Source organism: Pelmatolapia mariae, linkage group LG23 (genome assembly GCF_036321145.2).
Source record: "Pelmatolapia mariae isolate MD_Pm_ZW linkage group LG23, Pm_UMD_F_2, whole genome shotgun sequence".
Lineage (NCBI taxonomy): Eukaryota > Metazoa > Chordata > Actinopteri > Cichliformes > Cichlidae > Pelmatolapia > Pelmatolapia mariae.
Window position 1 is genome coordinate 50,575,361 of NC_086246.1, and position 26,649 is coordinate 50,602,009.

Below are 26,649 nucleotides of genomic sequence, written 5' to 3' on the forward strand. Positions count from 1 at the left end.
ATCTTTTCAGCTGTTCCGATAAAAACAAAAACAGTCGGGCACATTGACTCCTTGCAAAGCGGAAAATTGTAATTTTTAAACATTTGGGCAACAATTTTTGCACAGTTAGCAAAAAGAAAATGAAATGTATTTAAGTATTGAACTAATGAGCTAACTAATTGAACTAATGAGCTGTCGACCAAGAAAAAACTAGCTGCTTTATTCATTTTGAGTCTTAATGCTAAGCTAAGCTAACAGGCCTCTGTTCCCACTGCATACGAGGGTGTTAGCATCGTCTCATGAAGCCAAACTGATCCGAAACCCGGACACGCGCCCAGCTTTAACATCACTCTGTGTTTTTGGCTAGCTTGGTGTTAGCATGCTGTCTGTGCAGATACTTACAAAGAGCTTAAGCTGCGTTTGCAACATGATGCGGATGTTTCTGTCCCCGATGCAGTTTCCACTCTACCATTGCGCCGTTGTCAGTTTTTGCAATAAAAATAAAAATAACGTCCATATTTCCACCCTCGAGACCTGTATCGATGGACCTTCTCTCACAGAAACCGAAATAAGCCGACTGTAACAAACACACGTAAACGAAAAAGCACTTTTGTTTGATTTTTTTCTTTCTATCCACCTGGTACGCAGGCAACTGCAGCGCCTCTCTAACACAAGTAACGACATACAGTAACTGTAAAGTAAGCAGTGAATTTAGTACAATGATGCGTCACATTATTAAGTTATTGTAACAGGTAATGTGATTACAGTATCTCGTTACTTTGTAATGCATCACAGCCAACACTGTTGGTGTGTGTGTGAGTGTGTTATAGTTATAAATATGAACGTGTATGTTGTGCAAAGTGAGAGTAGTGTAGAGTGCTGGGTGACCGGAGTCCATTTAGCATTTCTTAATTCGACATTTCTGCCTTTGAGCTGATGTTCTTAGAAAGAAACGGGGCAAAGATATTTCTGTTAGCTCTGGAAAAGTTCTAATAAAGGACTGTGTTGAGCTGCATCATGGGAAATGTAGTATCCAGTAGTCACTTAGGGACCAGAACTCAGAACATCTCAGCTCTGCCAACTTATTTTATGAGTCTGGTTTGTACTGCTTCATGTTTGGTGTTAAAAAAAACTTTGAATAATCTACTTTTACCAAAAGAAGTTTCTGTTTTCACAACACAATAAATTAAATCCTGGGGGTAGAAAATTGTCCCGGCTAACGGGATGTGATCCCTGCGGCAAATTATTTTACTACGAGCATCTGGATCAGGCTTTATCCCAACTCACCACACTGCGGTCCATCGCTACTTAGTCATGCCATCGGCAAATGACCAACTTGGATGACCACAAACATTCGTCATTATACGCTCTGGAAGGTCACTGAGGATACCAGTAGTTTAGCCACACAGCTGGAACCCTGACTGACACTGACCTGAGTGTCTCATGCTTGCACGAGTCTTTGACGACCGATGCCCGTTTGGACAGCTCCTCCTTCTTTAAATATACAAAGAGGTGTTTTTATTCACGGATGACTGAGATTGTAGAGCTCCTCTCATTAGCTTGTAAAACAGACCTCAGTCTTGACGGCATGTTTATGTGTGTGTTTGAGTGTGTGAGCAGACGCAGTCAGTTCTAGATGTGGTTTAGCCATTTCCTCTGAGGAAAACTCTGTGGCTAACCTTTAAGGCCAGACAAGCGGCCCATGAGCTGTGATGAGTGTTACATCTGTCAGACAGGGTCAAAGTTTGCTCTCTACCACTAAGGATCAGAGCCAGAAATCAGGGCGGCCGGGCATATCTTTGAGAGAAAGGAGGACTCTACACATCCTGTCTTTCCAAGCTTAGAAATGAGCATTGAAGGAAAACAAAACGCTGTGCTGAAGGCCTCTTGCATTTCCCTCCTACCAAGCCTGAGAATACCTCAATCCATCACTTTACAATGCTTTCATATCAAAGTTTGTTTTTTCTGAAAGCAGAGACCGAGCAGGTTCTGGGCTCCTCAGAAATGAGCTGGTATGTGTGTGTTTGTTTAATGATGTACTGAAGTATGCTGGCAGTAGTAAGTAGTGTGTTTCTTTGTTCTTTTCTCTATCAGACCCAATGTGTGCGGCTCTCGCTTCCATTCATATTGCTGTCCAGGCTGGAAGACTCTGCCGGGAGGAAACCAGTGCATTGTTCGTAAGTTCCCCACATCGCAAAACTCAGCGGAGAAGATGGCAAATAGGCATAGCACGATTTGGTTCGTGCGATTATGTATGGTCGAAGACATTAGATCTACTCTCCTTTCCTTTCCGCTCTGTCTTGTTCTTTTCGCTCTCCAGCGATTTGCAGGAATTCTTGTGGTGATGGCTTCTGTTCCAGACCCAACATGTGCACCTGCTCGAATGGCCAGCTTTCCCCGAGCTGTGGAGCAGGAGGTCAGTATTTACGCACACGCACACACACACGCACACACACACACGCACGCACACACACACACGCACACACACACGCACGCACACACATGCACACGCACACACACACACGCACACGCACACACACACAGACGCGCACACGCACACACGCACACACACGCACACGCACACACACACACGCACACACACACACACAGACGCACACACACGCACACACACACAGACGCGCACACACACACACACACGCACACACACAGACGCACACACACACAGACGCACACACACGCGCACGCACACACACGCGCGCACGCGCGCGCACACACACACATGCACGCGCACACACATGCACACGCACGCACACGCACACACACGAACACACACGCACACACACACACACACACACACATTTTAAGTAGCGGATCATCTTTTTGAGAGTTTACTGACAATGATTTGTTTCTTTCGCTACACCTGTGATGTTTCTGTGCAGTTATGATGATTATCATAACTGTAACTATAAAAATCATTTTGATAATGAATTCACTGGGATGTCTTTGCCAAGAAATCTCCAAAGATTTCCACTTTCTAAACTGAGTATGACCTTTGTGACGTGCCGCCTTATCCTGGGTCAGAAGGTTACACTGTGGTCACAAAGGGACGGTCAGCAGCAGTCTTTGGGTAGCTGTGGTTTTTAATGCTTTTTGATATGTATCAAACAGTATCCCCGTCACTGTTACACCACAACCAAAGCAGGATCCATGCTTTCATGCTGCTTAAACCAAACTCTGACCCTGCCATCTTAATGCCAAAGCAGAGACTGAGACCAGGAAACCTTTGCTTAATCTTCTGTTGTCTAGCTTTGGTGAGCGTGAGCTAATTTGTAGCCTCAGTGTCCTGTTGTTATTTGACAGGAGTGACGCCCTGTCCAGCGTTACCTTCCTATCAGCTCGAAACAGGCTGGTCATTCTTCTCTGTCCTGTGGCATCAACACTTCCCAGAGTTCTGCGACTCACGGGATGTTCCTTGTTTTTCAGACCCTTCTTGGTAAACCGTAGAGATGACTGTGTGGAAAATCCCAGTAGTTTCTGACATACTCAGCCCAGCCAGTGTGGCACCAACAAACATGACACATTCAAAGTCACTTAATCACCTTTCCTCCCCATTCTGATGCCAGTCTGAACTTCAGCAGATCATCATGACCATGTCTGCATACTTAAATAAACTGAGTTGCTGCCATGTGATTGGCTGATTAGACATTTGTATTAGGCAGCAGTAGATTAAGTAAATCAAACAAAGTCACTTTCTCTCTTTGCCCAAGAGTTCGAAGATTAAATATGAAAACTGGAGGTTTTTTAGGACGTAGCCAGCAGCATCTTAGCATAAATATGAGAAAACCCGTCGAGTTATTCAGAAGCAGAAAACCCTTAGCTGTTTCTGCAAATAGTCGGGTACCAGATTCATGTAAAATGGTAAAATGACATCATGTATCTTGTATCAAGTCCTAAACATGAGGTGGTTTCTTTTTCTTCAAATTCAAGCCTTTTGCTTGAGAGCATGACGTCCACTTGTATGTTTTCTTACTAGCACAAGCAAAATAATCAGCTGTCACTGTTATAATGGAAAGTGCAGAGATGGTGTATTTCCTTTAGTCCTCTGAGTGGTTTCAGGCCTTACTTCACTCTACTGTTCAAAGCTGTGAAGTGTTTTCTTTTCCTCCGCCACACGTCTCTATCCCACCTTACTCTTATAGTAACACTCAGGCCAGTGTAATAGCAGTGTGTGGAGCCTGAGACGCAGCGTTCAGGTCACAGGGTTTGTCAGGATTAAAGTGGAGAGTCTGGCTGCCCGGCTCAGTCTGCTGGGATTAGTTACACACCACTCAGGATGTGTGTTTGGAGCAAAGTGTTGTACTTCACATACAGAGTGTGTGAAATCATGTTTGTCTTTATGAGATTACTGCACAGTGTGCGGCTTTTCAGTATAAAGTTAATATGTGCAAGACACACTGCAAACATTGTTGTTAAGTACCACTGTGGGAGCAAGAAAGTTGTGTCAGTGTGTGTTAAGTAGCATGCAGCGCGTTCAGCTTCATTGCTTTAGTAGGCCAAAGTCAGCTCATCAGTCACGCCTGGCCCTGCCAGACCCTTTACACATACTCACATTCCACCAAGCCCACTAACACACACACACACGCTTAACGGTACACACAGCGAGACAGATCCACTCGAACCTAAATCCAAACAGACAGAAAAATACGTCTCACACACACAGTGATCATCATTTGGCTCAGAGCTGTAAAACAGGATCTCTTCCCGCCATAAGTAACGATTAGGAGAAGGCCGGAGGGCGGGGTGAGGAAAAAGTGCCTTTGACCTGTCTGGCAGAACACGCACAGATGTGCAGTAAAATCTGTGCTTTGGCTATGAAGTCATGCTCCTCAGGGGAAGTGAAGTGATAGATTAGTGTGAGAGCTTGGACCAAACTTCCTGTCACACTCCCACAGTCCCCGAGCTGGGTTTACCCACGGCAACTGCTGCGATACCACGTGACCAGTTTACTGACAACTTTACAGCTCAGTGATTGGTTGATGGAAAAGGTGCAAAACGGTGGAGCCTGTGCAAGAACGTCCGCTGGCCTCTGTGGCTGCAGTAATCAGGGTCAAAGGTCAAACAACTTTATGGCCAAAGTTGAAGTAAAGCCCCATCAATTTACCAAAGCGATCGAGGATCATGTTGTAATTTCTGCTCTTCTGAAACGAATGTATCAGGAGCTGATCTCAAACATGAAGTTATAATCCTGCAAACTCAGGGTTCCCAAACCTTTCCTGCCAGCTTCTCTTCCACACGAGACTTAAAAGAAAAGGAACCACTGAGAAAGAACAGCGTACACAGAGGTCTGAATCAACTGGTATGAGTTTGCATGTTCTTGTTGTTCCTCTTTGGATTCTCTCCAGCTTTGCCCCACAGCCCACAGTCATGAATCATTTGTGATTATAAACCGGCTGTAGGTGTAAGTGTGTCTCTCTCTGTCCACAGTGGATCCTCCTTTCACAGTCAGTGGTTGAACTGCTGCTTTCTGAGCGAGCAGACGAGAAAGCAGAGCCTGTGTGATTCCAAAATAAAGGCTGTTGCAGGAATCAGGCCTGCGTGAAATGAAAGCAGGAATTATTTTCCAGAAGTCAGCAGATAAGAAAACGTTCTTAATCTTCAAAAAAGCTCTCAGCTGGAAGAAACTGGCTTTGTTAATAAAATGTCATCTGAGTTGTAAAAAGGCTGTAACTCTGTTGACATGTGATTTAAAAGAAACCATATTCATATGAGCTGTTGGGTCGCTGTTCCTCTAAGGACGAGATTGAAGGAAAAGCCTCCAGGTGGTGACCCAATCAAGGAAAGATCCGCTCTGGTGTTGCAGCTCTGTCCATAGTCGGTTGTAAGGCTTGACTTGTTGAGCAAATTCCGCAGTTTAAAACGCTTTTTAACCCCAGCAGTCTCACAGGGCTCATCTACACTCTCTGTGTGGCTGTTGTCTTCCCAAATTCAGCTTTTGGTCAGAGTCCATCATTTAACAGGATAATTCAGTGCAGTTGGAAACAAATTGCAGCTCTATGGAATTCCATTTCTAAATGCCAATTTCCTCCGCCTTAATTATACGGCCCACTTCTAGCACCCTGGTCTCCAGAGTTATAGATAGCCTTTTTATGTTTCACGTCTTGCCTGTGGAACGCAGAGGTTTACATAAATTAGCAGCACAGTTGTGACTTCCTTCACGTGACCCACGTGTCTGTGATGACTGCTGCGTCCACACAGATGGCCGTGATATTTTTTAAATAGCTCTTCCTGGAATCTCCTGTTTGCCAGGAAACAAGGCCTGGCAGGATTTGGGAAACGTACACATGTCCAGAAGAAGGAATGTTGAATGTGTGTGAAAGCAGGCTGATCGAATAAATGAGTCACATTTATCGATAACCAGAAAGTATGTGTCACTTCCAGACAAGTCGCCCTTGTTAGCAGCCGACTGAGAGTTCTGGCAGAGCAGCTGTGCTGGGTTGTCTTTAAAACCTCGTCTTGCAATAACCGTAATTACAGAATCGTTACCAGAGATGCGCTGATGCTGAGAAACAGCTGTCTCTGAGACCGACAGGCATCCATTGGCATCTGACTCGGAGCTTTATGGAGCTCTGGGAATGGAGAGAGGCAGATTTGATCAAGTCTCATTCAGACATGGGTCATGTTTACATGATTATGCTTACATGGCTCGCTTAAAGAGCCACTATAGTCACTGGTCTTTGTCTGACCTTTAAACTACATCGCTCTCAGGTGACTGCCGTGCTTTAACCAGCATTACAGTTTTTCTCAGCTGTTCTGGCTCATTTCTTCCAGCTTTGTTGAAGTTCACAGCTCCTGCATACAAAACATGCATACTTACAAAAACCTGAAGCTCGCCCCAGACCATGAATTCATTTGTTAAAATGAAGTTTCTGCTTCAATGAATAAGTCAGTGCCACTAAAATGACAAATTCCTTTGACACTGTGTAAACGTAGGTAACCCAAATATTTAGATATTTTCTCTAAATGATCGAAGCTTTTAGAGGATTTCCTAACAGCATAATTACTTTTACTGACACTGAAAGCCTGCTCTGACTGATGATTTTTATGAGGATAAATGACGACTATATATTAGCAAAAGTGACTCATTTTTTGATGCTGATGTCAAGAGTGCAGGGTTTTCTTAGAGAAAGAGCAGGACGACAGGTGGGGTACACCCTCTCACCTGTCTGTTTCAGGGGTAACACAGAGAGACAGACAACCAGAACCACGAGTTAACCAAACCCACTAACTGCATGTCCTTGGACTTTGGGAGGAACCCGGAAAGCACGAGGGGAGAAGATGGAAGCGTCCCACAGAATGATCCTCCCAAAGGTGGTTGCAACAAGCGCTAACCACCACATGTCCACGCTGCCCCTAAACTATTAACAGGAACGATTAAAAGTTTACACGCTTTTGTTTATGTTTGCTTATGTTTATTTTATTTATATAGCACATTTCATTACAACAGTAGCGTTGGCCAAAGTGCTGTACACAGATACAAATTACACAGTAAAAGGACTTAAAATGTTGATACCAAGTAACAACAAGAGAGAGAAAAAACTTTTGTGTGTGAATCTGTACATCTGAGCGTGTGTGTGTGTGTGTGTGTGTGTGTGTTTGTGTGTAGGGGTGCAACAATACACAAAATTCATGGTTCGGTTCGATACTTTGGTGTCACGGTTCGATATTTTTTCGATACAAAAAAATGTTCATGCCTTTTTAATTTGTCATTTATTAAAATTATAAATATATATTTTAACACAAAAGTACAGTTTTTACATTTAATGTTGCTGAAACAACAAAATAATAAAAAATAAATAAATCTATCTGATCGAGAAATCCCTCATCTTTGGAAAAGAGGGTTTATTACAGAGAAATGGCTCTTTCCAAAATAAAAGCTATACTATACGCTTCTTCTGGGGTATACTCTCAGCAGCATATTAAACATATCAGGTCCCCATAAGGAGAATCATGTGCTAACAGCTGTCTAAATCAGCGGTCCCCAACCCCCGGGCCTCGGACCGGTACCGGTCCGTGAGTCGTTTGGTGCCGGGCCGCGAGAGTTGAGGCTCAGGTGTGAAATGTCTGGTTTTCAGGGTTTTTATTGGTTTTCAGCGTTATTTTGTTATCGTTTTTATCGTTAACTCGGTTTTCCTGGGTCTTTTCACGTGTGTTATGAATAAATCTTCTTTTTTTCGGTACCGGTACTAGTTTTATTTTGTTGTATTTATCCGCGACACCTTAAAGACCGGTCCGTGAAAATATTGTTGGGCATAAACCGGTCCGTGGCGCAAAAAAGGTTGGGGACCGCTGGTCTAAATGACTCGGGTAAAGTTTGTAGCATGCGTGCTTGTTGTTTTTGTCTGCTTCCACTTGTCTTTGCACTAGGATGATGTTGGCGTAAATGTGCAGTCATATTCGTTGTGTTCCCACAAGTGCTGTCAGCGTTAATCTCGTTAAAATGGCATTAACGCCATAACGCGGCAAATCTCCGTTAACGAGTTACCACAGATCGCCCCGTGCGTGGGGCTGGACGGCGTCAACACGTTAACACGCTAACGCACTAGTTCCCACCAATTGAGCATTGCGTGGCACATCCGACATACTGTTTTACTTTTGTCCATGACGCGCTTACCATCAGGGTCATACTTCACATGAAGACCAAAATAGTTCCAAAGGCCAGATCTGAATGAGGGTGGGGGAGGTTCAATTTCAGGTAGTGTTGAGGCAGTTGCCATGTTGCAACGAGCTTAGCTTCTGTGCTAGCTTGCGCTGCGCTCAGTGGATCTGCACTCGACAGTGCAGCCTAGGCGGAGTAGTCGAACGCAGATCCACTGAGCGCTGGTCAGAAGAAAAGTTGATAAAATAAATAAAAATTTTTGTATTGTTCGATACACATGCGTACCGAACCGAAAGCACTGTATCGAACGGTTCAATATCGATACGAGTATTGTTGCACCCCTGTGTGTGTGTGTGTGTGTGTGCGTGCACCACAAGTATCACCTGCACTTTTTTCTGCATCTTCTTAATTTCTGACGTCTTCCCGTTTGCTGCGCTGCCTCACATCCTTACTGCTCTACGAGGAGACACGCTGCGCGCTGAATCAAAGGATTTCAAACAGCCCAACTGTGTCTCAGGAGTTGTGCCAAAGCAACTGAGAAAAACTGTAACAGCTCCAGATTGTGGCACTGGTGTTGCAACCAGTGTGTGCTGTCTTTAATAAGAAGTAAAGCTGGAACCCACACAGGCAGATTTAGAGACTTATTGAGTAAATTATCCTGTTGTTGTTCTATCATACATGGAGGATACGTTTGAGTGTGTTTCATGGGAAATAAAAAAGTTTTTGTTTTTTTGTCAACTGAGGTTGACAGTTTGACTCAGCAGTCACCCACAAAACAGAAAAAGCATCCAAAGACAGTGATTTATGATACAGCTTATCTGCTAATGCAGTCAGAGTCACTGGTCAGTCACCATTGTAACCTCTGTGGTAAAGAACCAGCACGCTCATTCAGGCTTGAAACCAACATCATATTCTATGAAAGGGAAAGAGTGCGGGCTTTGAAACCAACCGCTCCACTGTAGTTTTATCTTACACAGAAGTGAGTCTCTGTGCTGTTTGGTGTAAAGTTTAAAAGTGCAAATAAAACAAAAGAGTTGTTGTAATTAACCCAAAAACTGATTGATGACTTGAGCGAGGTACAGAACTAAACAAAAGTTGGGGAGGGTTATTTTCCTGAAACTCAAAGACTCCTTTGTAGTGTGAGCTGCTTTGAGAGCATCTTGTGCAACCTTTGTTTTCACTACATCACGGGGACTTGTCACAGGTCTCTGGGGTGTGTGTAAATCAGGACAAAACATAGCTACAAAGCACCTCAGTTTTCCATCACACTCCCGCTCAGCTCCAACACACACTCACACGCGAGCCTCGACTTCCTGTGTTTCTCAGATTCTCGTAAAAAACACCCAGATGTGAGCAGCTTACCGACGATACTACCAGAACACAGAAGCGCATTGTGCTGCCACAACCCTGCACCCCTGCTTCTTTGGATGACACACACACACACACACACACACACACACACACACACACACACACACACACACACACACACACACACACAGCCTCCCAATCATGTTGCTCTGCACGTGCAGCTTCCCATGCACGGGTCATTGGGGCAGACCATCTCTTTCCACCTGCAGGAGATGGAGTGTCATGAGGAGAAGCTATCCAATGAGATCATCTTCTTCTGTGTCCAAATGTGGTCGTTCCTCTCCTCCTCCTGCTCCTCCTCCTGCTCCTTCAGATGAGCTCCTGTAACAGAGAAAGCTCGTGACATGAAAGCTTACCTCCAGTGTCTCTCTCTTCAGTCAGCAGCCTCTTATCCTCCTGAGGAACAGAGGATGATAAGCAGACAGAGAGCCTCACACTACAGCGTCTCTTGCTGCTAGCCAAAGTCTTTCCCTGCTCTTCCTGGACCTATTGAAAAACACGTTTTTGTGAGGTGCCCTGAGTTTAGGGGGTTTTCTTCACGGTTTGTTTCATGGTGGGGAAAATTGTAATCACTGACTGCAGTCATTATTTATGATTCACATGACTGCTTCTATTGCTGGCCTTACAGACAGTTGCTGTAATCTTCCATCTTGAAGGAAGGCGAGGTTGAAAGCTGGGAGCAAAGCCGTACCCAACTCCCTAAAGGAGTGAACAAGAAGAAAGTTGAAAGACAGCGGCAGCCCACTAGTACACTGACCTGTAAATGCAGGCTCCTCCAGAGTCCCAAACTATTTGCTTTAATTTATCACCATGTGTTGCTATGAGGAACAGTCCAGACAGAATGAGCTTCTGCCAAATCTGTGCATGGAGCCTGCCAAGAGTTGCACGTGAGAAAGCTAACTGGGACTCCTTCTAGATGCATTCAATCTATGGAACAAATGAGAGCTTTGTAAACCATTCCTGTGAAAAATACCTCCGCCTTACATTTTCCAAAACTGCACAGGATCCAGATCCAAGGATTCATGCCACTGTGCTTTGACTCATGTACACTAAAACTTGGTGCTGCGCGACTTTCCAGTAAGGCAGAAATCTGCGATCAAAATGAAAAGCTACCTCAGAGCGTATTCCTTCATTATGATCCACACAAGGCATAGTTAGTGTGTTTGGGTACAGTCAAAGTAAGTGGGTGGATTATAGTGGCTGAAATACCTCCTGTTGGCAAGTGTGCAAACTCAGAAAGTCTCATTAGACAAAGTCAGCTCTGGGGAAGCTCAGTCATTTCCCCTCTGCTGCAGAGCGCTGCATGCCAGAAATGTTAAAGAGAGACAGACGCGCACACAGACAGATGGAGGGAAGAGAGAGGAAATTAATGTTGAACTTAAGATTTAGATAAAAACAGAAGAGCATGAAAGGCACAGAGTTTATAGGGGAAGGAGGACTAAAGGACAATGAAATCAACTTTTGAGGCCCAATGAAGACGGTCAAGTTCTCTGCACGTCGGTGTCTCTGCTTTGCTGCGTTCAGTCAGAAGCTGGCTCAGCAGAAGCTGCCTGTCTGCCAGAAACGCCTATTAACTGCTCTTAAGGAAGCTGCTCCTACGTGTTTGAGATCGTCAAATTGACCCTCTCAACCCGGGGAAGCAGTCTGACAGCCTGAAAGGTTTTTACAGAGACACCACTTATGGCTCTTTTTTCTTTCCTCCTCGGCCGTACTCTTCTTCACACCCTGTTGGCTTTTGTTCTTCTTCTTTGCTTCTTGTGCGCTCTTCTCTTTGCTCCCTTCCCCCAGTTTTCTTTTCAGCAAATTCCTGACTGGCTGTAGCCTTCAGCTGGCTTGACATATTGCCTAACCCCAGTCCGTATGATTAGCTCCGGATTTGTAGCTTGGGGTGTTTTTGAACAGTGTATGTTAATCTGAACCCTCCAAACATGTGTAAACTACCAACCTGTGTAAAATCCATATTTACTTAAAATGCAGATGTTCAGGCGGAGCTGCTAATGTGCCTTCTGAGCCAAACCTTTCCTCTCTCTTACAGTTCAGTCCTGTAATGTCAGGTGTATGAACGGAGGCAGCTGCGCCGAGGACTCCTGCTTGTGCACAAAAGGATACACCGGCAACCACTGTGGACAACGTGAGTGCAAAACTGCTGAGTCAGCGCGCCTGGGTGCGGGGCGGTGCGCTGTGCGTGCACATATGTGTAACTTGCATCAGTGTCTTGTGTGCTGCGCAGACCACGCGTGTTCAGAAGAATGTTTGATATTCTTCAAGTTGTCTGCAGAACTTTGGTCACGGTTCTGTCTTTTACATTTAAGCCTCATAAGAACAGAAGCGAGGACATTTGAAGTTTACGCCAACTCTTCACAGGCCTGTTGCTCCTGTCTTTACCTGCTGAGCGTACAAGCAGAAGCATACTGTAATGAGGAAGTGCTGTTATATCACTGCAGAAATCTACAGTCTGATCTGTGCACATGAAGAGCCTCACAGAGGCTTGTTTTACAAACACAATACAGAATGTGGTCGTGACATTTCTATAAGAAACAGAAAGAATTAAAGAGAGCGCAAAGTCTGTAATTCTCACTGAATCTCTTTTTCCTCTGTCTCGGATAGCTGTGTGTGAGAATGGCTGCCAGAACGGTGGGCGCTGCATCGGGCCCAACAGATGTGCCTGTGTCTACGGTTTCACTGGCCCGCAGTGCGAGAGAGGTGAGCGCTCATCCTTATTGCTGTGTTTATACTGTGTGAACTGATTCTCTTCCTTTGAGGAGGCCTTCAAATACGAATCCCTGCTCGGACTTTGGTGGGAAAACCACGAGGAACAAAGACAGTACACCCTCCACTCGTCATGCTTGCTGTGGTTGAACGCGTACATGTCGTATGATATGATAATCTGTGTGCCTGCTTTTTGTTTCACGCCCAAAGACGTTGTTGAGATGATATGGGTAAATTAATTTGTTTGCAGTGTACACCTGCATTGATTCTCAGCAGCTACTTTAACACTGTAACCGAGTAAAATGGCTAAAAACTGAAAATAAGAGGTTTGTGTGTATTTGGCGTATTATAATTGGACCTGACCTCTTGGATTGGAGGAGTGATCTGTCTTTCGTCAATACCCTTCATACCCACGCACATGCACTAATGTTAGGAAAGATATCAAACAGGAAAGCTTTGATGTTGTGACTGAGTGTTGTTCCTATCAGCAGAGCTGGTGAGACCTCAGGCTCTTCTAAGGTGGATGACTTCATAGCTCAGACAGACAGTGGGTGTTTGTCCTGTGCTTTGAACCGTATCCTGTGGTATGTGTGCTGTGGGGAGTGATGGCAGGGAAGTAAGTCCCAAGGTCCCAAAGAAAGATCGCCGTGGTTGATTTCTTAATTTCCAGTCATTTCTGTTCTGTTTGTTAGAAAAACAGAATCGTCAGATACTTTCTGTCACGTTACCTTTTGTTGACCTTCATCATCCACTCCCCTTTTTGTCTTTCTTCCTCCCACCTGCTGTTGGCTAGAATAACTTCTCAGCCTGTAATCACTTCATCCTTCTGCAGATGTGTGTGTGTGTGTGTGTGTGTGTGTACCTGTGTAGCTTCTTTTGGACGACCTGTCAACTTAATCAGATTCTTTAAACACTTTTCCGATCTTGTTAAAAGTTGTTTTCTCAGAGACTACAACACCATCAGTGCTGAGTTTACCAAATGGACCATCCCAGCCTTGCCTTATTGGTCTATTTGATTCATATTTGATTGATTATTGTTTATTTTATTTTATTTTCACTTGCTACACACGGGACAGACATGACTGGGGGAAAGAAAAGGGAGAAAGAAAAAGAGCGGGGAAGAGGAACGGTGATAAAGGGCAAAAAACAAAAGCCAACAAAACAAACAGACAAAAAATACATCTATCAATCACCTGGATCACCTGTTGAGAAAGAAAAAAGAGAAAACAAGCAAAAAAAAAAGAGCAATATAATAAACAACATCATCGTGATGATCTATGTGAATATAACAGTAAATACTAAATATTAAGCATTGTTGTGCAGCACGTAAGATCGACAGCGCACAGTGTGCTTTGAGGTAGGAGCCAAAAAGGGTGTAGTTTGTGTGTGTGAGCACCCGTGTGCACACCTGTGAGCATGAGCGCGCTTGTATTTAAAAGGTTCCTTCATGTAATGATCTGTTAGAGGGTGTGGGGGGCCACAGCCCCGTCCTCCAGGGCATGAAGCAGGTATGGAGGAGATCCAGGCTCCAGACATCCAGAGGGCCCAAGAGCAAAGGAGACCAAGGAAGACCAACAGAGGGGCAGCTGTCACCTAAGAGCCAACAGAGCCCTTAATAGGCCATGACCGCAACCCCGGTTGAGCCCCCCAAGGAAGATGCTCCTGGGGAATCCCCCGACGCCCCAAGCCTGTCCCTACCCCCACACCAATCACAACAGTAAAGGTGGGACCAAACTATGACCCCCCACCCCCACTAGGTGATGGAGCTGATCAAAGGAGCCCAGAGCAATTGATCTGATGTGGTGGCAGAGGCTGTATCAAGACTAATGTAATCTAATAGATAATTTCTATACTGGTTAGAATTAAGATTATTTTTATTTTTCCAGTTCATGAGGACTGTTTTCTTGGCTATGCATAGGGCAGTGAAAACCATGTGGGCTATATTCTTTTCTGAAGTGACATTATCTAAGCTGCCCAACAAACACACTAAAGGGGAAGTTGGAATGTTACATTTCAGACACTTCGATAAGTCTTCACATATCTCGCACCAAAACCTCTGAACTGGTGGACAGAACCAAAGAGCGTGGATATAATTGTCCGGTGAACTGGTTTGGCAGTGTGAGCAGTTGTTGGTAGACGTAAAGCCCATCTTGAACATCCGATGACCTGTATAGTGCACTCTATGTAGTATTTTCTATTGAATTAATTGAAGACTGGGATTTCTAATTAGATGAAAGGTTTTTAAGCAAATCTGAGACCAGAAGTTTTGGTCTAAGTTAACTGATAAATCCGCTTCCCATTTTGCAGTAGGAAGTGATATTGATTCATCTGTTTCAGAAAGCATTCTGTATATTTTGGAAAGTAATTTGGGGGTTTTAAGAGTAAGAAATTGTACCACACTTGATGGTGTTTGTAGTTCAACTTGACCCGGTTTAAATCTCTTTTTTACTATGGATTTAATTTGTTGATATTCCAAAAATCTTTTCTTGTTGATCCCATATTGTGTAACTAGTCTGTCAAATGGAATAAATTCTGTTCCTTCTAATATTTGTTCCAAATAGTGCTGAGTTTGTCAGCACAACATCTGGTCATAAAGACCCCCCACACCATAACATCCCCACAGGACTAAGAAAGGAAAGTTTCCTTATGGACTCTTCATGTTTCCTGATGAGAAGTGGGACAAGGTAGGAAATCAGAGCAAGAGAAAGAGGGGCGATGGAGGAGAAGAGGATGGGTGGGCCGGGGTGAGAAAATGGACTCCCCAGCTGTGTACACACAGGCTGTTGGAGGTGTGGGGGGGGTAAATGTTTTCCTTGTTAAAGGAGTCGGGGGACCGACGCACTTTAAGGAAATCACAAGAGAAATGCTTACAAGTGTTTTTGGTGCCTTGTAGCTGCCTTAGATTGAAAGGTGGTAATAGCAATAGAGTAACAGGGAATCTTATTAGTACGAGACATGAAGAGTGTCTCTTGCTGGGATGAAGGTTGAAGATCAGGTATTAGAGTTTTTTAATTTTTAACTTACTTCCTTTGTAAACCCTTAAAGCAAAATGACTTTATATATATATATGTATTTTGTTCTGAGTCTGTGCATCCATTAGCTGACGTCGAGTGGCGATGGCAGCAGGATAAACATCTCAAATGTTGTTGACCCCAGCAACACGTTCCAGCCCCTCCTGGGGGGAGCCTGAGGCATTCCTACGCCAGACGAAATAAATAATCGCTCCACAGGGTTCTGGATCTACCCCAGGGTCTCCTCCCAGTTGGGCGTGTCCGGAAAACTTCCAAAGGGATGCGCCTAAGATGCATCCTAACCAGATGCTCAAACTACCTCCTTTTGATACTGAGGAGCAGCGGTTGTCCTCCATGACCCTAGGTTGATGGATGGATGGATGGATGGGGCAGTGTTGTCACACTGACCATAACAATAATTTGCAATTTAAAGTCCAAAAATTCTCCTGCAAGTCTGATAAATGAACAGTAATAGCAGTAATTTTTTAACATTGGGTTTGGCCTGAAAAGGCCAAAGTGTCCCTGGTGTGTGCTCGGGTGCGCTCGCCATAAGGCTGCATGCGGTTTTAGAGTTTGTGTAACTGAGGTCATGAGTCAGTAGATTTACTGTGTGATTCAGTGAGGAGACTGCTGATGAGCTGTGATTATGAAGGGAGTGAAAGTCAACCAGTATGGGTGAACGCCGTGTGTGACGGCTCATGGGAAGCCCCGGCGGGCGTGGGGAGTGTGAGCTCGTGCAGCTATGCGCGAACAGCCTACGCTCGAGGTCTGGGGACAGTTTCATCGTTCTGTTTTATATAAAACGGAAATGTCGTCATCATATATCATCTGTACAGTCGCCAGGGTTATGTAATGGATACAAACGTGTGTACCCATATATCTGTCCAAGCAGGGCAACCTGCACCGTCATGTGAGTTAATGTTTGGCCATAACATCGATGAGCTTAACATTAACACACAACGTTAACCGTGTGGTCATCCTTTGTGTTCACGTATGGTGCACAGTAAGAATGAGCTGAGTCTGAAACTTTGTGCCTCCTCTGTTCCAGGTCTGGTCCAATCTGTCTGTCTCTGCAGACCTATAAAGTCTCAAACGCCAGTTTCTCTCCAGTCCAGCCCAAATATAATAAGAATCACAGAGGAGCAATTTTGTACATCAGCAAGTGTTGACGTCAGGGGCATTTGAGGTGCTGGAATTGTAGGAAGTTGTGCTATTTCTGTTCTATTGATTCTGGATAAGAGCGGACAGAACATGGCTGGACAGGATGGCTGCACCGCTGGGCGTGTGGGGGCGCTGGAGCAGGCACGGGTGGAAAATATCCCCCGGTGATAATTTAGCGAGAGTCAGCCACTTTGGAGCCTGGCTAAATTTGACCTGCAGAAAGCCTTTTAATGGTGCATTTTCCATATGCAGAAACTTCTGCAGTAAAAGATAAAATAAACCCGATAGAGCCACTAAGGAGCAAATATCAGCCGAGAGTCCAGAAAACTGCAAAAATGTGCAAACTCTGTGAACTCTGCTGGCGTAACCAATCCTGTCCTTCGTCCAGATCCTTTTTATGATTACATGTTCTGAGTGAAATCATCCTGGTATTTATTAAACATAATTAGGACTGTCACATTTCACTAGCTGTTTTAGTGTCTGCTTTCATGGGGGCGCTAAACGTAATGATCCATCTCATTCATATCAGCATTTAAGTATCGTCGCTCCACGGTGGTGGGCGGGGGCCGCCTCTGATTGGCTGGTTGAAAAATGGACCGATTTAGTTTTGCTCCAGTTTAAAAAAACGCTACAAAGACTCTTCCACTGTTGAGTAAGGAGAACGGCTCATGAATGGGAGCTGTTGATGGAGATTAGAGCCCACTTGACTGACTCTGGTTTGGCAGCGGCTCTGTTTGCATTCATGAGAGTGAGGATTATTGTTCCACTGTTAGACAAGTTTCCTAAAACAGAATAAAATACTGTAGCTGCAGAACTCCAAACACATTGTACAGTACAATGGGCGCGATATAGAAACAATAACAGAGGAAGTGCAGCATCCACAGCCTCTCCTGAATACTGGCATGGGTGTGTGAGCTGTGCCTCTACACAGTTTGCTTGAGGCAAAAGGGTATCAGATCTTAAACGCTGAGGGCTTATCTCTCCCTCTGCCATTCTCCCACAGTTGCTGGCCTTTCTTGTGTGTGCGTTAAACATTTAGTCACGTTTGAGTGGCTGCTTTTTCAGTGTGGAAGAAATGAAAGGAGCTGGCTCCTTAAAGAATCATTACGGCTAAAGGAAAAGAGCGATTTCAAGCCTGTTGATAATGGCACTGATAAGACTAACAGAGACTGCTATGGTTGGCCGGGAGACACGGACAGACATGCTCACACTCACACGCATGCAAACAAACAAGCCCACACATTTGAATCATTTATTTACATCCACATCAGCAGAAGGACACACAAACACAAACAAAACGCTGCAATCAGAAATTCCACAAGACCCGCCAGACGTGTGCTCAGCACACACACACACACACAGAGTTGGTTTTCATATCTCTGTGGGGACATCTAATTGACTAGCCACTTAGCCTAACCATCAAAAATGAACGCCTAACCCTAACCATAACCTAATTGTAACCCTGACACTAAAACCTCATTTTGAGTGCCAAAAATGTCTTCAGACTCGTGGGGACGGGCACTTTGGTCCCCACGAGTATAGTAAACATCCAATGTTTGGTCCCCACAAAGATATGTAAACACGCGCACATACACACTCAAAGGCTTTTGTATACATGCTTTATTCATTTGACTTGTTGAACTCCTGTCATAGACAAGTATGTATAAATGATAATAGCCTGATTTCCATGAAAAAAATCCTACTGGGTTTCTTATTTTCCCAGACTTTCCCTCCTGGGAGTTTTATAAATACTTCAGCGATTATTAATGAGTCTGAAATGAGATTTTTTTCTTCCCTTGTGCCATTTCTCTTCCCCTCTCTTTTCCTCCCAGTGCTCAGGCCTGTGCCCTCTTCATCTTTGTGATCCTATAGTTGGAGACAGTTGATGGGAAAATGTTTGCCTAGAATGCTTTAAGTCCCAGACAGGATTTACTAATAAAACAAGATCATATGTGAAAGCTTGCATTCTGTTAACAGTGTTTGATGGCTGACTGTATAAGCCAACAGAGGTGGAAGTGCATCAGTCACATTAAGCAGACTCTGCGCTAATACACAGACACACTGCTGGTGACAAACTGAAGCAAGTTCACGAGCCGTCCTAACGGGAGAGTAAAGACTCTTTATGTTGCATAGAGTGAGTGAACGTAGCATCCATAGAATGTGTGGATGAAACAGGAGATTTCAGAGTCCCTTGATTCTGGATTTAGGAGTAAGGAGTGTAAGGATGTTTTTTTCTGTTCATCTTTCTGAGCTTTAATTAGACGAAATTGCTTCCAAATGTTGTCAGCCAGACATATTCAGGATTTCTAATTTCTCTCCCGTCCAAACCTGCCAGTGCTCATGTTTTCATGTGTCTGCTAAACTTACATGTATAACACACCGATGACATCACGCTCTGACACACGTGTTGAACTCTCGGCTGAATGCTTGAGGCTATTTTTTGTTTCCAAATTCGAGTTTACGTGCATGACAAACAAAACCCTGAACACATGGCTCACACACACACACACACACACACACACACACACACACACACACACACACACACACACACACACTTTGAGGAGAGCAGACACTGAGACAGGAGAGCTTTATTCACTGTTACTCTTTTCAGCTAAGCTGTGATTGCTGCTCCAGTCTTTTGCTTGGCTAAACGCTGCAGCTCGTGCAGATGTTGTGTTTTCCATCATGTACACAGACAAGCAGACGCATTCGTGTGTGTTAATGTGTGTAAGAGACAGACAACAGTGGGGCATTGCTTGAGAAAGAATGTGCACGCATATATATTTAATTTAGCACACACGAATACGCTGCTGAACTTATAAATAAGCTGTGTTTGGTTATCCAGTGTTGTTCGATGATTTGAGCGTGGGAGAGTCCATTTATTTTTGATGCAGGGACAAAATTAAACACAGGAGGCTGGAAGACCCATGACTTTTATTTTTTATTTGGATTTTCTTCCTTTTGTTTCTTTTTTAATGTCAGTTTAAACAGTTTGGTTTTAACGGATAAAGCAATCGGAATTTGTTTGCTTTCCTTATCTGTCTTTCAGCTCGCTAGTAATGTGTGTGTGTGTGTGTGTGTGTGTGTGTGTGTGTGTGTGTGTGTGTGTGTGTGTGTGTGTGTGTGTGTGTGTGAAGCTATTCTTCTATGTCACAGTTCAGAAACCAGTATTTTTTGATAAAGAGCAGTGTTATTAGTCAGACCTTTATCATTGATTGCACTGGATTTATTGACAAAAATGTAAATTATAAATTACCAGCAGCTTTATTCGTTTTCTTTTTTATTCATTTTTAATCTGGAATTAAATGTGCATTTTCTGTGTGTTTGTGCACAGAGGCGTTTGCATGCATTGTGTTGCTTTAGAGCTAATCATGAGAAAAATGCATCACATACAGTCGGTCATGTGACACCAGGTCACATGAAGATGAAAGCTCAAAGAGCAGATGAGGGAGGCAAGCAGGAAGCAGACTAGAGTGAAAGACAAACAGAGCTAAAGTGGACAAAGAGAAACGAAGACAGATGGGTGAGAGTTGCAAACTGCTGCGTGCTCAGTTTGACCTACTTTCTGCTCTTTTTTTGCCTCTCCTACTTTTTGGCCCATTCTCTGTCATCCCCTTTCATATGGCACAAGGAACGAATAAGGGCAATAAGACTGGAGAATGACAGCCACCACTTCTCGAATCCTCCAAGCTTTCATCTCATTTCGTCCTTCAGAGCTGAGCGGGCAGCTCTCTTTCTCTGTCACAGCCTTGGCGAGCCAACCATGCAGTTAGCCTTTCATTTCATTGTTAGTCAGTCTAACAATCTGCTTCTTTTTCTCTCGTACTTTTCTTTTAATGAAAGCTATATTAAGTTTGGCGCCACTGCAGAGAACTTAATAGGGGTTTCTCCCACAAGAGAAGCAATCATTAGGCTGTATGTGATTGAGAGGACGAACGTCGTATTGCTGAAATGGTTTCAGCGTGAGCTCACCGAGTCTGATTTGTGAAGTGCAGTTAACAAGATTATGCCATTTACACTGGCAGGCGGCAGTGCAGCACGAAAGAGGTGATTGCTTTTCTCGTGCAATTATTTTTGCCGTTGTTACCATGTGTGCAGTTCTGAATGTCTAGAAAAATACATGCATGTCCAAAAAACAAAGCCCAGGGGGGCGTGCGGCCAATTTCCAGCATTAACTACTTACACTGGTGTCCTCAGTAAACATTGATGATAAACCGATCGAACCGGAGCTCTGCAGCGTGTGAGCTCAGTTTGTCACAGCTGCACGAATCAGTCTGACATGTTTGTGTTCATTTCAAACACAACATTAGTGTTGGTCATTAGCAGCAATGTGTTTTTGCACAGCCAAAATAAAAGGCATTGTCCCCATGATAGATTACAGAAGTGTTCAAATGCCCTTTCATTTTTTCTGTGGTAGTTATTTAGCTGGTTGAGTCATAGTTGTGACGGAAATTGTAACCTCCACTGTTTAGCCTACCGTCAGCTCCTAGTTAAAGAGCTGAAACGTGCTTCAGTTTGTCCGTTAAATGTGGTTCTAATAGAGGCTCTAAATACGCAGAAGTCATTCTTATCAGACTGCCAAATTCCTGCTGAGTGAAACCACTTTTACAGCCTAATGTGAGCAAATTTAATAAGCTAATGTCTGAAATCTTAGGCCTGAACTAACCTGTTTCAGTGGAACCAACCCTCCTGTTGTTTATTGAAAGTCTTGGACTCCTAAACTTGTCTCCTCTTGTTTTTAAGCCAGTGCTCAATACTTTTAAAGAAACTAAACTGCAGGCATGTGTTTGAATGGCGAGTCATCTCTCCAAAATGTTGCACCAAAATGTAGTAAACAAAGAAAGGCAGGAAGAAGTGAAAAGACTCAGATGTTGCAGGAAATATGCCTCCTCCATTTAGAAATGTCTCATTTATGTACTGTGTGGTTTCATTTAATCCTGCACCAGATGTGCTGCAGGAAATGAATCACTGCTTTATCATTGAGTCAATGAAATATTAGGTCAGCCACCAATTAACAAAGGATTGATCTCACTGTTAAACTGCAGACTACAGGACCGGGCCATGTTTCACCCAGGTGAACAACCAGATGTGTCAGGGCCAGCTCAGTGGAATCGTCTGCACCAAAACACTGTGCTGCGCTACCATTGGCCGAGCGTGGGGCCACCCCTGCGAGCAGTGTCCTGCCCAGCCCCACCCCTGCAGACGAGGCTTCATACCCAACATCCGCACTGGAGCCTGCCAAGGTCAGACCTCGCTCTCTCTCTTCTTGTATACACACCTGGCAGAACGTCTTTACCACTTCATGTTAACAGAGATGAAAAAGGACGCACGTAATAACACACGCACGCACACAGACACACACACAGCCGTGCACGATAAACATCCAAACCATCACTTTATCCATCATCGTCTCAGCTGGAGTTCCTGCTGTACAACATCCTCAGACTAGTGATAACAGCACAGAGCGTGTTTACATGTACACAGGAGTCCGGATACGAGCTTGTATTTTCCCGTTAAGGTCTTAATTTAGCTGAAGCTGTCCATGCGGTGCCTCCGAGCGGGCCTCTGAGAGGTGACGCCGCACGCGTAACGGGGCCACGAACGGTAAAGGACAGGAGTCGACCGACACGTAGTTTGGTTGTTTTGAACTATTTGCTCCAAATGCTGAGGAAATAAAGCCTGTTAGTTTATTAGTTTCACAGTCCTAATGGGAAAAAACTTTGATGAAAGTTCAAACACTGTCATCTGTTTTGTTTTTTTCCAAATGAAAGCGATTAGCTTTTTGTCCTGATAGTAAACCAGATTTGGTGCATCCACGACCTAATAAGCTACGACGGCTTCAGTGAAACAGAAAGTTTCATTTTATTAGAATATATGATCACATATCATTAACCACTTAGAGGCAGCTCCATTATGTAAAAGGAGGATCTTTTAAACATTGTGTGATGATGATAACTCAACAACACTTGAAGGTTTGTTTTCTAGTGAGGTACTAAATGCATGTAGTGAGAACAAAATGAATGAAATCAAAGGAGGCTTTTATTTTGGCTAATGCACGAGCTGTATACAAGGAGGGATGCACAAAAGGGAACACAACCAAACGACCTGACAAAGAGGACGGGGACGGATTACACAGCGACACACACGAGGGAGCAGAACACGTGAAAACCATCATCGCAAGGTGACGGCAATTACAAATGACCACACCGAGGAACAACAGCAAACTAAGCTTTACAGTCAAACAGAAAGTAGACCAAACACAGAGACAAGATTCATGCTAAACATCATATAAAGACAGGAAATTCTGGGAAAGCTGGAATAACAAACAGAATCAAAACACAGACAGAAACAAAATCGGAGACATTCCAAACTAAAAGTCCAATCCACCAATCCCAGGATTAGGAAGGGGCATCCGCTCACAGACACAGTGGGACAAAGAGCAAGTGGGCCGGCACTGAGATACGTTTTTCTGAACTTTTCTCAAAAAGGCAGCCAGCTAAAGTAATATCTACACAGAGGATGGAGGCTTATTTAGGGAACGGGAATGTCTGCAGCTTTCAGTAACAGCAAACTGCTTCCACCAAGAACTGCACCCTTACTGCACTGTTCATCTGACTTTACTGCTCTTTAACACATGCAGCGTAGACATAACACAGTCAAGAAAATCAGGCGAGCAGAGCGACAGTAACATGAACTGAGAGTCCCCCTCTTTGATCGACACCCCCCCTCAGATAAAACCAGACTCCCTCTGCGTGCATATCTTATAACCTGAGGCCTTCTCCATGTATGACTCATGTGGAGGTCATGTCCACTGTACAATGATCACAGTCAGGCCCTTTGTTGCTTCATCCTGGTGGGACAGTGTAGACTTTAATTTAAATAATATAATTTAGTGCTAAACTCAGCTAAAGTTAAGCGCAGAGCCTTAAACCTAATAACTGACAGGATGCATGTAGATGCTTGTTGTTTAGCTACAGCTTTATTTCTTTATAGCTTCAAGCCAGCTGTGTGCGGATGCATGCAGTTTTTGCTAGTTTTGCCTCTGTTGGGTGACATAGTGCATCCCTTATAGAGCAGAGCAAGGCCCAGAAAGTCCAGACACAGAAGTGTCAGAGTGCTGGTAGATGCTTACGGTAAGTATTCAGCTTATCATCTACCTCAAACACAGCTGGGATGAATACTGTGTGTAGCAGTAATTATTTATAGGCCTAGTGTGTTTAATTTATGAGTCTGATGAGATGCTAATTCCACAGTTCACTCATCTATATGTATAATTGTCTTATTTATGGGCGTAACTGGCAAATGTAAAGGATGTGGAAGCAGTAATTGATTTCCATTTAGCTCCTCAGCTTCCTTTCTTTTGTCGGGGTTGCCAGGTTGCTCATGTGTCACTAACTCCTCTCCAGGAGTCTGTGTCTGTGCTTCCATCTCTCTCAGAATATCCGTTTCTGTCTTTTTCTTGTCTTTAACTCACTCACACACTAAAGATACCTAATCGCCAGAGAGCCAGGAGCAACGTCTTTCTGGCAGCAGTACAAAGCACACATGACTGAATCCAAATGTAAGGACTGAGCTCCAGGCTCCACGTCAGGATGTTGGCCAGTAGTTGCTTTCTTTCTCAGCCTGTGCCATGGAGAGCTCATTAACAGTAGACGGGACGTTCTCTCTGAAGATTAAACAAACTGTTTCCTATTAAAGCAGCATTGTATGCAGATTTATTCATGTTGTTCAGTGTTTTTTGAGGGATTAGCCACTCACAGCGCTCTGACTCTACTTAGTGGTTGGCCCCAGACAAGATCAGAGGTATTCCCATTTGTATTTTTTTTATGTTGAAAGGAGTACGCCCACTGACATATTCCCAATACTGGTAAAAGTGACTCACATTGAATGCTGGGAAAAATGTACATTTAAAAAGCCATTTCCTGTTCAGGCAAGAGCTGAAGCGGGTCTTTCTGGATGTGGTCTTAGACACTGCAGCCGGTGCCAAGTCAGTGCCTGTTTTAACTCATTCTCTTAGCAAAAAGAAAAAACAGAGGAGAGTTACAGCGAGAGAGTATTTGCCAGACACAAAAAGATCCTTTGAGCTGTCATTAACTGATACCATGAACGCTGCATCTTGTTTGAAGTTAGTCTGTGCAGATTTCATCTTTATAAGACGCTGTGCCTCCCAAACTTTGGGAACTCCAGTAATTACTACAACCTTTGTTCTTATGTGCGTTTGCTTGTCATTAATTTCAGTGTCTTTGCTTCCTTTTTGTAGATGTGGACGAGTGCCAGGCAGTGCCAGGGCTGTGCTCTGGGGGCAACTGCATCAATACTGTCGGCTCTTATGAATGTAAATGCCCTGCTGGCCACCGTCAGAGCGAAACCACCCACAAATGTGAAGGTAAGCCTTCTAAGTAAGAGTTAAGAATATTTGCAAATTAGAATGACTATATGAAAAAATCTGCATAAATAAAGTAAGCAGCGAGTAAGTCACAGAGAAGTTCCCATCTATCTTTCTTAAGCGTTCTTGAGCAAAACATTATTTTCCTCCTGAGTTCATGGTGCTAATCTGCATCTAGTGGCTACAGATAATTAACCAAAAGCATTAAATGGACTTTCCACAATCCTGTCTCCTCAGAAATAAAAAACCTCTAAAAGTAAATGAGATTTTGTTGATTTAATAGTGAGGCAGTCGAGACTGTGTACTTTACGATAACTCCGGGTTTGCTGGGATTGGCTCGACAAATCTCCACAGGCGCTTTAAAAGCGGAGATGTGTCCAAAGTTAAAGTAGTCCTGACATGTGCGCATAAATACACACAAACACACTGAAGCACGTGCACGCACACAAGCGGGATCACATTACAGCGTGTTGATTGGGTGGAATTTAAACGATGCCCAGGTTAAACAGTCGGATAGTTAGCGAGGCAGGGGTTGTGTCTTTTGGACCGAAGCCGATGTGTTCGTAGTCGTCTGAGAGGATTACAGAAAGCTTTTAAACTGTTTGAGCCAGATGACATTTATTCTGCTGAACAAGACCGCGGGTGCACTGCGTCAGCGTATGAATTATTGTCCTGCTTTTATGAGCTTGCAGCAGGAGTAACAGCAGCAGCAGATACCAGAAGAACACAACTGTTTATATTTGCTGGTAACTTTGGTTTCCACCTTCAGATTCATGAGAGGCAGTTACCGTCACGCACTAAAAAGTAATTTATGTCTCCGTGAATGGAGCAGGAAATGGGGCGGATGAGTTCACTGAATCTACCAGAGTCACAGACGTGATTTTAGCGAAGCGCCAGCTCAGCTCAGGATTTACAGTAAGAAGAGAAGGAGCTTGAATTTATTGAAGCAGGATGTATGAAACACCTAAGGCAGGGGTGGGGAACTCCAGGCCTCGAGGGCCGGTGTCCTGCAGGTTTTAGATCTCACCCTGGGTCAACACACCTGATTCAAATGATTAGTTCATTACCAGGCCTCTGGAGAACTTGAAAACATGTTGAGGAGGCCATTTAAATCAGCTGTGTCGGATCAAGGATGCATCAAAAACCTGCAGGACACCGGGCCTCGAGACCTGGAGTTGGACACCCCTGGTCTAAGGTTTATGATGGTGGACACTAAAAACCCCCATAATCTTAGATTTAGCAACTCTTTGTAAGCTTTTTGCCACCAAGTGTTGACAGTTATCATATCTCCCCATGGCCTGTTAGGCTGGGATTTGGCACGTGGGGAATATGTGGTGTAGCAGTGCAGCCTGGGTAAAATAATCCAAAAACTGAAAATGTGTCTAATGAACTCCAGTAGTTGTGACTTGTGA

General features: G+C 44.1%; 1 protein-coding gene across 1 annotated transcript in view; it reads left to right on the forward strand.

The window, feature by feature from the left end:
- Positions 1–26,649, forward strand: part of fbn2b (fibrillin 2b) — a 78,275-nt gene that overhangs the window by 19,827 nt on the left and 31,799 nt on the right. The window contains exons 3-8 of the mRNA XM_063465985.1: positions 2,074–2,156; positions 2,300–2,395; positions 12,003–12,098; positions 12,575–12,670; positions 21,897–22,094; positions 25,112–25,237. Coding sequence (XP_063322055.1) covers positions 2,074–2,156; positions 2,300–2,395; positions 12,003–12,098; positions 12,575–12,670; positions 21,897–22,094; positions 25,112–25,237 — 695 coding nt within the window. The remainder of the gene's footprint in view (positions 1–2,073; positions 2,157–2,299; positions 2,396–12,002; positions 12,099–12,574; positions 12,671–21,896; positions 22,095–25,111; positions 25,238–26,649) is intronic.